Genomic DNA, 12,410 nt, shown 5'->3' on the forward strand with positions numbered 1-12,410 from the left:
AAGGGGAAGCAGGGTAAAGACACAGGGATCGAGGAATAGGAGGAGATGCTGATAGTGTGAGATGACATATGATGGAAAGAGGTGATTGTGGCAGATAAAGGCGAGCATGGAGGAGCCAAGACTCTTTCTCTGTTGCAACATTCTACAGAAGCTTGCGAAGCAGGCATAGCAGCTTCTGGAAACACTCAATCCAGAATATTCCAAGCAGCAAACCACCCCCCGCCCCCCCCCCCCCCCATGCAAGCAACAGGTGAAGGAGTGTAGGAACCTTGGACTCTGCTACCTGGGGCTCGACAGGTCTATGCATTGGTGGTGTTCGTGCAGCCTGCACTGCATTGCTGCTGAAAGATTCAGAGCGAGGTGGCATGCTTGGGTCCGACATCCTGTTCCCCAGCTTATGCGGCATCGCCGGCGAGCTCTGGCGGTTTAATTTGGAGCGATCCTCCACCTGAAAGCCAAGAAGAGGTGTTGGGGTGGAGTGGAGGTGGGTGGGTGGGGGGGGGGAAAAAAAAATGAAGTGTTAGTAACGCCAAAGTGACACCTTCCAAATCCTAAAGTAAAAGCAAAAGATCGCGGAGGCTGGAATCTGAAACAAAACAGAAAACACTGGAAACAAAACCCGGCTCTGTGGAGACAAAGTTAGTGTTTCGAGTCAGTGTGACTCTTCGGAGCTTGAATGGGTTTTCCCAGTACTTTCTGTTTACTGTTTCACCTTCCAAACCCTGTCTAGCAAACCTCATTCAACACTCAATCGGAACCCAAAGCAGAATACAACATCTGTATTGCAGACAGTCCCAGTGAAGGCAGCAGGAAGCCGTGGAATTGAATCACTTTTCGGAGATGAGATACTTCCTTTACCATGGCCCACGGAAGCACATTCCGAAGGAGTTGGAGAAGGATCGAAACGGGAAGGTACTTCTGGTTCGTAATGTCAAATAGAGAGTGGGCAGCCACTGTGCTTCCGAGGTCTACTATAGAACTCACACAACATTTCAAATCTGGAGAGCCTTGGGTTCAAGCGTCTAATGGCAGTGGGATTGCGATTTCTTTTACATTCCAGTCTGAGCATGGGCCAAATTCTCCCCGCATTGTAACAGTTTGAAATATTCTGCTTCTGGTTGAAAAGAAATTGTGTTGCTGGTGCCAAGGCCCCACGGTTAAGGTTCTCACACATTCAAAGCAGGTCAATAATCAGACACCAATATGTAGCACACCACAAAGGTCAGGCAAAGTTGATTAAAAAGCTGGTACCAACTTGTCTGAAGCTGCACCACTCCTGGAGTATTTGGAGATTAATGGACTGTAACCACGAGGCTGCCTGCCTGCTACCACAGGACAAATGAACCCTCTGTGACGTTAGAAGAGAATGATTAACCCATTTATGGGACATAGCCCCATCTGTCATCTGATCACTGGTGTTACCTAGTATTTTAAATGGGTTAACATCGCCTCTCAAATAGCCAACTGAGGGGTGCCATGTGAACAAGTTAAGTTTTCATCCGTTGAGTCTCACCTCGCCTCCCGTGTGGAGGGGCTAATAATTTTGGGATGCAAGTGATACAATTACAAATCAAAACAAGAACAAAATGGAAAAATTTAAAGCAAATTAGAAATGTCAGATCATCTCAGCATTGGTTACTTATTCCTAATAGCTTCAGGCAAGCATTCCCAGATGTTGGAGATCTAATCACAGATAGACCAGCAATTCCATCAGATCCGCAGCCTTCAATAGCCCAAGAGAAGACAGGAATAGTAAAAGGAAGTTTGAAGATCGTAGCTGCACCAGGCACTGTTTCCAGACTCCCAACTCGGTGAAAATTCAAGAGAAAAATGCTTCCAAACTTGAGGGTTTGACTTCTCAAAGTGTGAAGTTGGTTCCTGAGTGAGTCCTTTCAGGTTAATCTCGGAGGTCCATCAAATCAAGAATGATACGACCCCATACGTTGAAAGTGTCCAGTTATTTCACCATGCGCATCGGCAGGACGTATGATTCAACCCGGAATGTTTGCCGAACAGTCTTTTATTTGCAGTATTAAATTCCCGGCAGACCAGGGGCTGTTGGGGAGTCAGCAAGTCCTGGTCTCAGCAAAGTCAAGCCATCGTCCATAAATCGCAGTTGAAGAAAGTCACTTTGCATCTTTGTTCTTGGAAAGGAGGAGGAAAACCCTATCCCTCTCCGCAATACCGCCTAAACAAACCCCCTCGTCACCGGAAAGCTTTGAACCATAAACCTTTTACCTGGCCCTACACCAATCAGTGGTTACTCTTACATTCAATTATCTTCACCTGAACTTGACTTTTTAAGAATTGTTTCTTTGGGTGTGGATGTCGCTGGCTTGGCCAGTATTTACCGCCTAACCCCAGTTGCCATTGAGAATGTGGTAATGAGCGACCTTCTTGAACTGTTGCAAGTCCATGTGTTGTAGGTACACTCACAGTGCTGTTAGGAAGGGAGAGAGTTCCAGTTTTATGACCCAGTAACAGTGAAGGAACAGCGATATATTTCCAAGTCAGGGTGGTGAGTGACTTGGGGAGGGGAGCTGGGGGGGACTCCAGTCGGTGGTGCTCCCCTAGTCCTTCTAGATGGTAGTGGTGGTGGGTTTGGAAGGTGCTGCCTAAGGAACCTTGGTGAGTTGCTGCAGTGCATCTTGTAGATACTACACACTGATGCCACTGTGTTGGTGGTGGGGGAGTGAATGTTTGTGGGTGTGGTGCCTATCAAGCAGGTTGCTTTGTTCTTGAAGGTGTCAAGCTTGAGTGTTGTTGGAGCTCACCCAGGCAAGTGGAGAATATTCCATTACACTGCTGACTTGTGCCCTGTAGGTGGTGGGCAGACTGTGGGGAATCAGCAAGTCAGTTACGCGATGCAGAATACCCAGTCTCCGACCACAGTGTGTATGTAGCTGGCCCTGTTAAATTTCTTCTCAATAGTTCTAACCAGAATATCAATTGTGGAAGATTTGATCATGGAAATGCAGTTGTATGTCCAGGGCAGATGTTTTGATTTGTTGCAGATGGTCAAGGGGCTGGTTTAGCACACTGGGCTAAATGGCTGGCTTTGGAAGCAGACCAAGGCAGGCCAGCAGCATGGTTCAATTCCCGTACCAGCCTCCCCGAACAGGCGCTGGAATGTGGCGACTAGGGGCTTTTCACAGTAACTTCCATTTGAAGCCTACTTGTGACGATAAGCGATTTTCATTTCATTTCATTTTGTTGCCTGGCACTTGTGTGGTGTGAATGTAACTTGCCACTTGTCAGCCCAAGCCTGGATATTGCCCAGGTCTTGCTGCATTTGGATATGGACTGCTTCAGTGTCTGAGGAGTCACGAATGGTGCTGAGCATTGTGCAGTCATCCGCAAACATCCTCACTTCTGACCTTATGAATGGAAGGTCATTGATGAAGCGGCTGAAGTTGTTTGGGCTTAGGACACTACCATGAGGAACTCCTGCCGTGACGTCTTTGGACTGAGATGATTGACCTCCAACCACCATACCCATCTTCCTTTGTACCAGGTGTGACTCCAACCAGTGGAAAGTTTCCCCCCTCATTCCTGTTGACTCCAATTATCATAGGGTCATACTCGGTCAAATGCTGCCTTGATGTCAAGGGCAGTCACTCTCACCTCACCTCTGGGGTTCTGCTCTTTTGTCCCGGTTTGGACCAAGGCTGTAATGAGGTCAGGAGCCAAGTGGCCCTGGTCGAAACCAAACTGAGTGTCTGTGAGCAGGATATTGCTGAGTGAGTGCTGTTTGGTCACTCTGTCATCAATACCTTCTATCGCTCTGCTGATAATTGAGAGTAGACTGATGTGGCAGTAATTGGTCAGATTGGATTCGTCCTGCTTTTAGTGGGTAGGTTATATCTGTCTAATTTTATGGGCAGATGCCAGTGTTGTAGCTACTGGAACAGCCTGTCTAGCATCATGGCTAGTTCTGGAGCACAAGTCTTGAGTACTACAGCCGGGACGCTGTCAGGGCCCATAGTATCCAGTGCCTTCAGCCCCTTGCTGATCTCAAATTGAGTGTAGGCAGGCGTCTGTTTGACGGGGACTCAGAAGGAGACAGAGAAGGAGCATTCAATCAGCAGTTTTAACTGACTCCAGAATTAGTGTTTAATATAAAACTTTTCAAGCAAGGAGGAAATTAGTACAAAGTGGGTCAGTTTTAGTTGCAGTACTTTCTGATCATGCAGGGGCTGAGATGACCTTCTTTGGACCTGGAAGTAATCAGGCAGCATCACCAGCAGCATAAAGCTAACCTTTTGGTTCAGACTAAAAACATTCCCATTTCTTATTTGCATCTCACACCGTCAAATGTTTTGAAAGAAAGTCCGAAGATGTGCAGGCTGGGTGGATTGGCCATGCTCAATTGCCCCTTAGAAATCATCCACGGGGTTATGGGGATAGGGCAGGGAGTGGAACTAGGTTGGGTGCTCTTTCGGAGGGTCGGTGCAGACCCGTTGGGCCGAATGGCCTCCTTCTGCACTGTGGGGATTCTATAGGAACTATTTGAGAAAAAGTCTCTGGACAATTTGTAATGGTCACTAAATTCTTGCCCCTCCTTTAATATTCGATGAAGCCGATTGGGAAAGATCATCACCTCCTGAAAACTCATTGCTTCCCAGGGCCTCAAGATCTTCTTTAAAAATGTATTTCTGGCATTTGTTGTTGCCCATCCCTAATTGCCCTCGCTGTTGAGTCAAGTCCTTGAACCGCTGCAGTCCATGTGGTGAAGACAGACCCATAGTGCTGTCCAGCAGTTTTGACTCAGTGAGCATGAAGGAATGGATGATAGCCAGATAGGTTGGTGGCTGACATGTAGGGGAACTTCTCGGGGGTGAGTGTTCCCATTCACCTGCTGCCTTTGTCCCTCAAGGGCGAGGTCGGGGTTTGGGAGGTGCTGCTGAAGATGGGCCGAAGGGCCCCTTGCTGTGCTGTAAGACCCTATATGACTCGAAACCTAATCCTCTGCCGCCCCCCCCCCCCTTTCATCCTATTGTTGCCGACAGACATCCAAAGTCTAGCCTGGCATCAATCTAATCATTATTTTATGATTTACCTCAGATTCTCTCCCACACTTCAAGAGGTTCTCCAGCTGACCCTTCATTGCAAGGGAGAACATTCATCAAAAGCTGATCTGCTTAAAATATATTAGGAGAGGCAAATGACAATCAGTTTGTCATTTGACCATTTTCAGAACCATTAACATTCTAATCTAATCCTGGTCTTCCCCGCACCATCTCCCCAAAACATCCTCCAGCCCTAAAACCTGCCAAGATCTCTGCATTCCCCTAGTTTTGGCCTTTTGCCCTTACCCAGTTTTAATAATTTAAGCTCTGGGATTCCCCCCGCGAAACCTTTCCACCTCTCTCCCCTTTGTGGGTGAGGCGAGTCTAGCTCTCTGACCAAGCACTGGATGCCTGTTTTAATATTCCCTTCGCATGGCTAGGTGTCAAGATTTTGACTGTGAAATGCCTTTGGATGTTTTACAAGGTTAGATGCGTTAAAGAAATGGGAAATAGTTGTTGTTGAAGCAGATGCCGGTTGGCTTACAATGAATGAAGCTTTGAGATTCACTTCCAGATCCTATTGGGGGTCTGCACTTGCTTGCATGCAGTGAGCGCCATGAATTTCATGGGACTGACTGGAGCTCATCATTCTCAAGTTAGTATGGCCAATGATGAAGTCCAAAATGCAGGAGTACCGGTATTAGTACAACAGTAAACAGGGAAGGGTACAAAGGTGCCATCTGAAATAGGTCTACATTGAAGACTCTGAAGATGAGTAGACATAGACGTGAACTGCAGCAATTTGGGGTAGGCACATATCATTAGTAATGGAGTTTCAATGGAATGCAAATGGCGGGGTGGGGGTGGGGGCTGGAAGTGAATGGGTAATGAAGGAACCACTGAAATTGTCATTGAACTAGGGAGGTGAAAATTGATACACGGGCTGCACTCTCAGGTGGATATCTCACTGCTGTTCGGAGGCGAGCAGAGTAGTTCTCACTCGTGTCCTGGGGCAATATCAACACCACAAAATAAAATCTGATCATTTTTCTCAGTTGTGGGAACTTGCTGTGCACACATTGGCTGCTGCCGTTCCCCACACCACAGCAATGACTGTCCCATCAAAAAGCTCTTGATGTCAAGCTCTTTGGGACCTTCAGACATTGCGAAAGGCACTATAAAAGAGATAACTCGATCTTCAATCGCCATTTAAGTAGAGACAATGGCAGAGAAGGAAGCAGTTCATTCAGCAGGGTGATGTACCATCACTTGGAACACCAACCATGTCTCAGCTTCAATTCCTCGAGTTAGCCAAGCCTACCAGGACTAGGTATATGTCAAACACAATTGGCCTCCAGTGTCTCTGGGCGAGAGAAGGGTGGGGTGAGGAGAGTTCTATGTTACAGATCAACATTCAATAGCTTTGGCAGGAAGAACCAGTTTGGTCCTCAAACGACTGTGAAGATCAAGATAATAACAGTGGCGACTTATGCAGCATACTGGATGGTGAAGACTGTTGGCGTCTCTCAAACAATTCCTGCTGTTGCTAGGGGAGAAAGTGAAAAGGGGCTTAATCAGACCAGATTTTAAAAGGAATAGTGCCAGATTTGAAGGCCTGTTTGCTCAGTTTCACTGTCTACTAATCTTAAGATGCCATATTTCGTTTGAATACATCATGCTCTGAAGAAATCTCGTGGAGTCTTTCTTTCTTGGACGTCTAAGGTTCCTTGTTGCTATACATTTCGACCAATGCCGTCCGATGCTTTTCCCAAACGGCTGACTGTGGAAGAGATGGAGCTCTAACATTTTGTCCTAAGGGGCACGGGTGTTTCTGTTGTGAATTAGGAAGAGTCTCGTCCCTCAAGAGATCTGACGACTAAGGATGATTTGCGCTGGTCAAAGCGCGATCATTACAGATTAATGCAAAGTCCAGGAATGCGTATCCCGTGGTTATACTGTTGCAAGAATATATTAGAGAGTTTTGGGGCGAGTAGTGTGGTCAGAGAGTGGAGCATAGTGATACAGAAGAAAGAAACACGGAGGTGGTTTTCTGTAATGGTGCTACTCCAGAGTATTCGGTAACTCGCACAGCAAAGAGCCAAAGGTCAAAGGACAGAATGGTCAGAAGAGTGTTGGAAAAGTCAAACGGGAGGGAATGATCTTGCCCGCAATCAAGTCTCCTGTTTCCAATGTGTTCCCCACGATGGTGGCCCACCAAAGTTTCAAGTTAACACGTAGGTTGCTGCATCAACCACGGTGGGCAACATTCTACCCACGGTTCGGGATTTTTGAGCGCCGCAATAAGAGAGGCAAAGCACCGAAGAACCTACAAGCACCCACCGTGAGGCGGGGGAGGGGACAGCAACAGCAGGAAAATGTGTCACACTAAAATTTTACATGAAGGTGGGGAATAATCTTGGGAGCATGGCATTCCCAAGAAATCATCAACATTTTAAGGGGGAAACAAGTAATGAAACAGCGCATCGCGTAGCAACGGATAACTTGTTGCCGATCCAGCAATAATACTGAAAAATATGGGATCTCGTGACTGCACAGAACATTCATTGCTGTGATTGGGCAACAGCTTGGACAGAAAGGAAGATACTGGAACCTCGGATCCATTCCCATCAGGAAAGACTGAACAGGCTGGAGCCCTTTTCTCTGGAACAGAAAAGGCTAATGGATAACCTGATGAAAGGTCTTTAAGATTATGAAGGGTAGATAGGCTGAACATAGAGAAGATATTTCCATTTGTGCGACCAATGGTGACCATAAATGTGAGATAGTCACCCCCAAATTCAGTCACAATCTCAGGATAAACTCTACACCACACAGTTTTACCACATGTGTTTACTTTTTACTGATGGGACAATCTATTCTTGGGAACCAGGGAACTCACACTGTGATCTCATTGGCATTGTTGAAGACTGTTGACCAACTCCTGTGAACGGGACAGGTTTGGGAGAAAGTGGAGATGCGAAGGTGTGAGTTAGCCTAATTTCGACTATCGTTTCTGTCAGCCATGGCTCAGCTCAAGGCCCACTCCTCAGCCGTGGGCACACAATTTAGGATGACAATGCAGTCCCGAGGGAGAGCTGCGCTATCAGAGATGGTGGGTTAGGATTTTCCGGTGCTCCGGTGGCGTGTTTTCCGGAAGCAGAAGGGGATCGCCATTGGCCGCCGAGGTTTATGGCGTCGTGCATGGCTCACCTGTTCGGCCGCCAGGGAACCTGCTTCAGGGGTGGGGGTCGCCTTTGATGGGACCTGAAGACCCTGTTGACGGGAAGGATTGGAAAATTCCGTCCAATGTCTTTGTGGTTACACGGAGGCCTGATTGGCTCCCTGAGGTGGACATAAAAGAATACGCAATTTTGAAGGAGAGCAAGGACTTAATTCCAATGTTGTGGCCAATATTAATCCCTCACTCAATATCAATAAAACTGATTAACTGGGCATTGTGGAGTCTTGCTGTGTGGAAATTGCTGCAATGGTTTCTACATTACAACAGTGACTACACTTCAAAAGTACATCGTTGGCTGGTTTGCGGCATCCCGAGGTCACGAACGCCATTGTAGAATTAAAAAGCTTTGTCCCTCTTATGTTGAGTCTTCCCTTCTTCGCCCACAAGGTTTTATTCCTAACGAGAACTTCACAAAACAGGAAACTAGGTTTAAGAAAGATGGCACCAGGGCGTGGCACCTTGGAAGAAATACCCCTGACTGTTCTGTGCACTTACGAGATGGGTTCAGTAAATTTAACCAGCACCAATATTCTGGGACTCTCCTGGCTACTGAACAGATGCGGAACATATCAGATGCTTGGGGATCCCACGTCCAGGATCATGAAGAAACTTATCTGGGCTCCAACTGAAGAAGGAGCTGAAACCACCATGGGAGAGGTTGTTTAGTAAATGACGAGTGGTGTCACGGAGTGGGGAGCAGCCAGACCACAAATCAAGTCGGAAAAAGGTGCAGGAGAAGTTAAGAAATAGGAGCAAAGCTTCCCAAGCCCAGAATAGTTGGCCTTTAGTTCACGCAAAGTTGGGTGGGTGGGTGAGCTGTGAGGAGGATGCAGAGATCCTTCAGTGTGATTTGGACAAGTTGAGTGTGTGGGCAAATAGATGACAGATGCTGCATAATTTGGAGAAATGTGAGGTTATTAGCTTTGGTAGCAGAAATGGGAAGGTAGGTTATTATCTGAACAGCCATATATTAGGAGAGGGGAATGTACAATGAGACCTGGGTGTCCTCATACACCAGTCACTGTAAAGAAGGCAAATGTTATTTTGGCCTTCAAAGCGAGAGGATTCGAGTACAGGAGCCGGGATATCTTGCTGCAATTATACAGGGCCTTGGTGAAGCCACATCTGGAATATTGTGTGAATTTTTTGGTCTTATCTGAGGGAGGCTGTTCTTGCTCTGGAGGGAGTGAAGCGAAGGTTTACCAGACTGATTCCTGGGATGGCAGGACTGTCATATGAGGAGAGATTGAGTCAGGATTGTATTCGCTGGAGTTCAGAAGAAAATTGCGGGGGGGGGGGGGGGGGGGGGGGGGGGATCTCCTCGATGCCTATAAAATTTCAACAGGACTGGACAGGGTTGATGCAGGAAGGATGTTCCCGATGGTGGGTGTGTCCAGAACCGGGGGTCACCGTCTGAGGAGACGGGATAGACTATTTAGGACAGAAAAGAGGAGCGATCTCTTCACCCAGAGAGTGGTGGGACTGTGGAATTTGTTGCCACAGGAAATAGTTGAGGTCAAAACATTGCATGTTTTCAAGAATCAATTAGATCTCGCACTTGGGATGAAGGGGTTAAAAGCATATGGGGGGAGGTGGCATCAGGCTACTGAATTGTATGATGAGCCATGATCATAATGGATGGTGGAGCAGAGCTCGAAGGGCCAGAGGGCCTTCTCCTGCTCCTATTTCTTATGTTTCTAACAAGGTAAGTTATCAGGGGAATTGTGCGGAAACCAATTTTGGAGATCTTCATGGCGATAAGTGAGGGCCCAACAATGTCTATTTATCAGGTGAATTGGACGGTGAAGGTCCAAATGGAGTCGAAGATTATTTATTGCTTCTTTGTTGAGAAATGCAATCTCTGAGTTGGAACTTTCAAATCACCGTTTTCCAAAGCTGAAAGAGCGATCCATCAATCCGTAAATGATGGCAGCTCCTCCCTGGGGGACTGAGGGAAAGAGGAATTTTCAGTGCTTTCTGGAAACAGAGGGGAGGATCACCTATTATCATTTATTGCACTATCCGCTAATTGGGGATATGGGTTATTTATATCTTGAGCGGTTGTCCGGCTCAATTTCCAATCTTAATATTGGAGCGTGTCGCATTTTGACCCGGAGGTCTTCAGATTCTGGCGATAAATTTGAGCCGTCCATTATTGGCTTTCCCTCGGGTGGACTGGGTGAAAATGTGCGTGGCAATTCCTGCAAGGAAGAGTGAATGCGAGAAGCCACCAGCGTGCCGCAATCGAAGGCAGAGCTGTGGGAATAGGGAAACGGTGGGGAATGGTTGGCCAAGCTGTCCGAGGAAGCGCCATCTTGCAGGAGGCTGACCGGAATGGGAGAGCCGCGGTGGCTACCGTGTGTGAAATGTAAGTCGGCTGAACTCGAGCGACAGAGGTTGAGAGATTCACGAGGGGCGGAGGAAGAGGGGCTGCCGTCAGCAAGGTTGGGCGCGCTGGCCATCTTTTTCAAAGGCAGCAGATGGCTGGGCTGAGGGACCTTCAGACAGAAATCTCCACCAGAATCCGCCTTGTGAGATTTCATCATACCCCATAGAAAGGAGGCTGGGGAAGAACGAGACAAAAGTTCCGCAGGAGAATCTGGGGACAGACTGCGAGGGGATGTTGGAGAGAGAGAGAGATCAGCATAAAATGGCGGGGATGGTCTCCCCTCTCCCTGTTCATAGATCTGTTCATCAAAATCATGATCCACTCTTATTCTGGGAGTCTGTGCTTCCACCCCACCTATGAAACTGTAATCTAGGGGTGGTCCCTTCTTTTTCTTAACAACCCCATTATGACTGAACGAAAAGATGTATTCATTTGAAGGTGCTGGCAGATTCGCAGTGGAGCTGATTACATTCTTTTTCACCACTCCATTAGGTCCGAATCCAAAGACCAGTTCCTGTGACAGCTGCTGCTTGGCCAGTAACCGTCTCCGTGATCGTGCCTGCCTGGCCTGGTCCTCCAGGGGGGCTGTGGGGGCACGTGACCCCTGCCAGTCTTCCGCTCGGGCGCGGGCGTGAGATTGATTGGAGTCCTGCACGGCCGGTGCTCGGTTTGATCCTCGAATATTGATCGGGGCGGAGGGAAGGAAACTGAGAACCGAGAGCTGCTGGTGTTGTGCCAAGTGGTGAAGAGGCTGTGGATCAGAGATGTCGTTTGAAGATGGCCACTTAGTGGAAGGTGCTCCCTGTTTGGGTGGGCGTCGAGGAGAATTACTGAGCGATCGCTTCTGTACCTGGGTTTGGATGACAGAATTATTCGTTCAAAAAAAAGGTAACATACACCTACCTGGGATAAGAACCCGAACGATGTTAGAACATATCTCCACATATTTCACACTGGCCAGACATGGCTGACAGCAGACACACCACCTGTGGGGACATGGCGATAAACCAGAGGCCTCATACGGGGAATAAGAAGTACTTCCCTCCTGACATAGAAGAGGAGGCCATTCAGCCCCTTAAACCTGTCCTACAATGCTATTAGAGCATGACTGCTTAGTACCTCAACTCCTGGTGACCACCCAGTCCTGCCTGGCTAACATTCTCAGCCTTAGCACAAACGTGCCATTCGTCTTGATTATGCATCGTCTGTAATCAGCTCAGTGAATCCATTGATGAAACATCATCCTCCCTGTTAGAGTGGGCACCCACCAGGATAAGCCAAGCGTACCCAGGAATTGAAGACTAATTTCCCAGGCAAAAGGGGCATAATAATAATAAGAATCTTTATTATTGTCACAAGTAGGCTTACGTTAACACTGCAATTAAGTTACTATGAATATCCCCTCGTCGCCACATTCCGGCGCCTGTTTGGGTACACAGAGGGAGAATTCAGAATGTTCAATTCACCTAACAAATTAGTAAAACATTTTTTTGGGGGGTAGGTGGTGAGGGGGTGGAGAATGACACCCTCTGAAGAGGGAAAGGTGGTTTTGTCCACCAATCAAAACTGTCCATGGTATAACGAAGGGTCAGTTTACTCCGGGCAGTGTGGGGCTTTACATATTGGATGACCAATGAGGGACGGGGGGGGGGGGGGGGGGATGGGTGCATTGTGAGATTTCGAGGTCACGGGATGAAACCTTCTGGATTATATCTAATTAGAATTGACAACTGTCCTCCTCGGAAAGGGATTGTGACAACTCTCGGCAAGG

At 47.6% G+C, this 12,410-nt stretch overlaps 1 protein-coding gene across 20 annotated transcripts in view; it reads right to left on the reverse strand.

The window, feature by feature from the left end:
- Window positions 1-12,410, reverse strand: part of LOC140389512 (TRAF2 and NCK-interacting protein kinase-like) — a 302,323-nt gene that overhangs the window by 66,703 nt on the left and 223,210 nt on the right. For 7 of the 20 annotated variants that reach the window (XM_072473663.1, XM_072473680.1, XM_072473665.1 and 4 more), the window contains 2 exons: window positions 11,109-11,489; window positions 284-448 (listed from right to left, as the gene is read on the reverse strand). In XM_072473663.1, the coding sequence (XP_072329764.1) occupies window positions 284-448; window positions 11,109-11,489 (546 nt within the window). Of the gene's footprint in view, window positions 1-268; window positions 449-11,108; window positions 11,490-12,410 lie in introns of all 20 variants that reach the window. The other 13 variants (XM_072473662.1, XM_072473661.1, XM_072473664.1 and 10 more) reach the window with 3 other exon arrangements.

This window comes from Scyliorhinus torazame, chromosome 14 (genome assembly GCF_047496885.1).
Source record: "Scyliorhinus torazame isolate Kashiwa2021f chromosome 14, sScyTor2.1, whole genome shotgun sequence".
Taxonomy (NCBI): domain Eukaryota; kingdom Metazoa; phylum Chordata; class Chondrichthyes; order Carcharhiniformes; family Scyliorhinidae; genus Scyliorhinus; species Scyliorhinus torazame.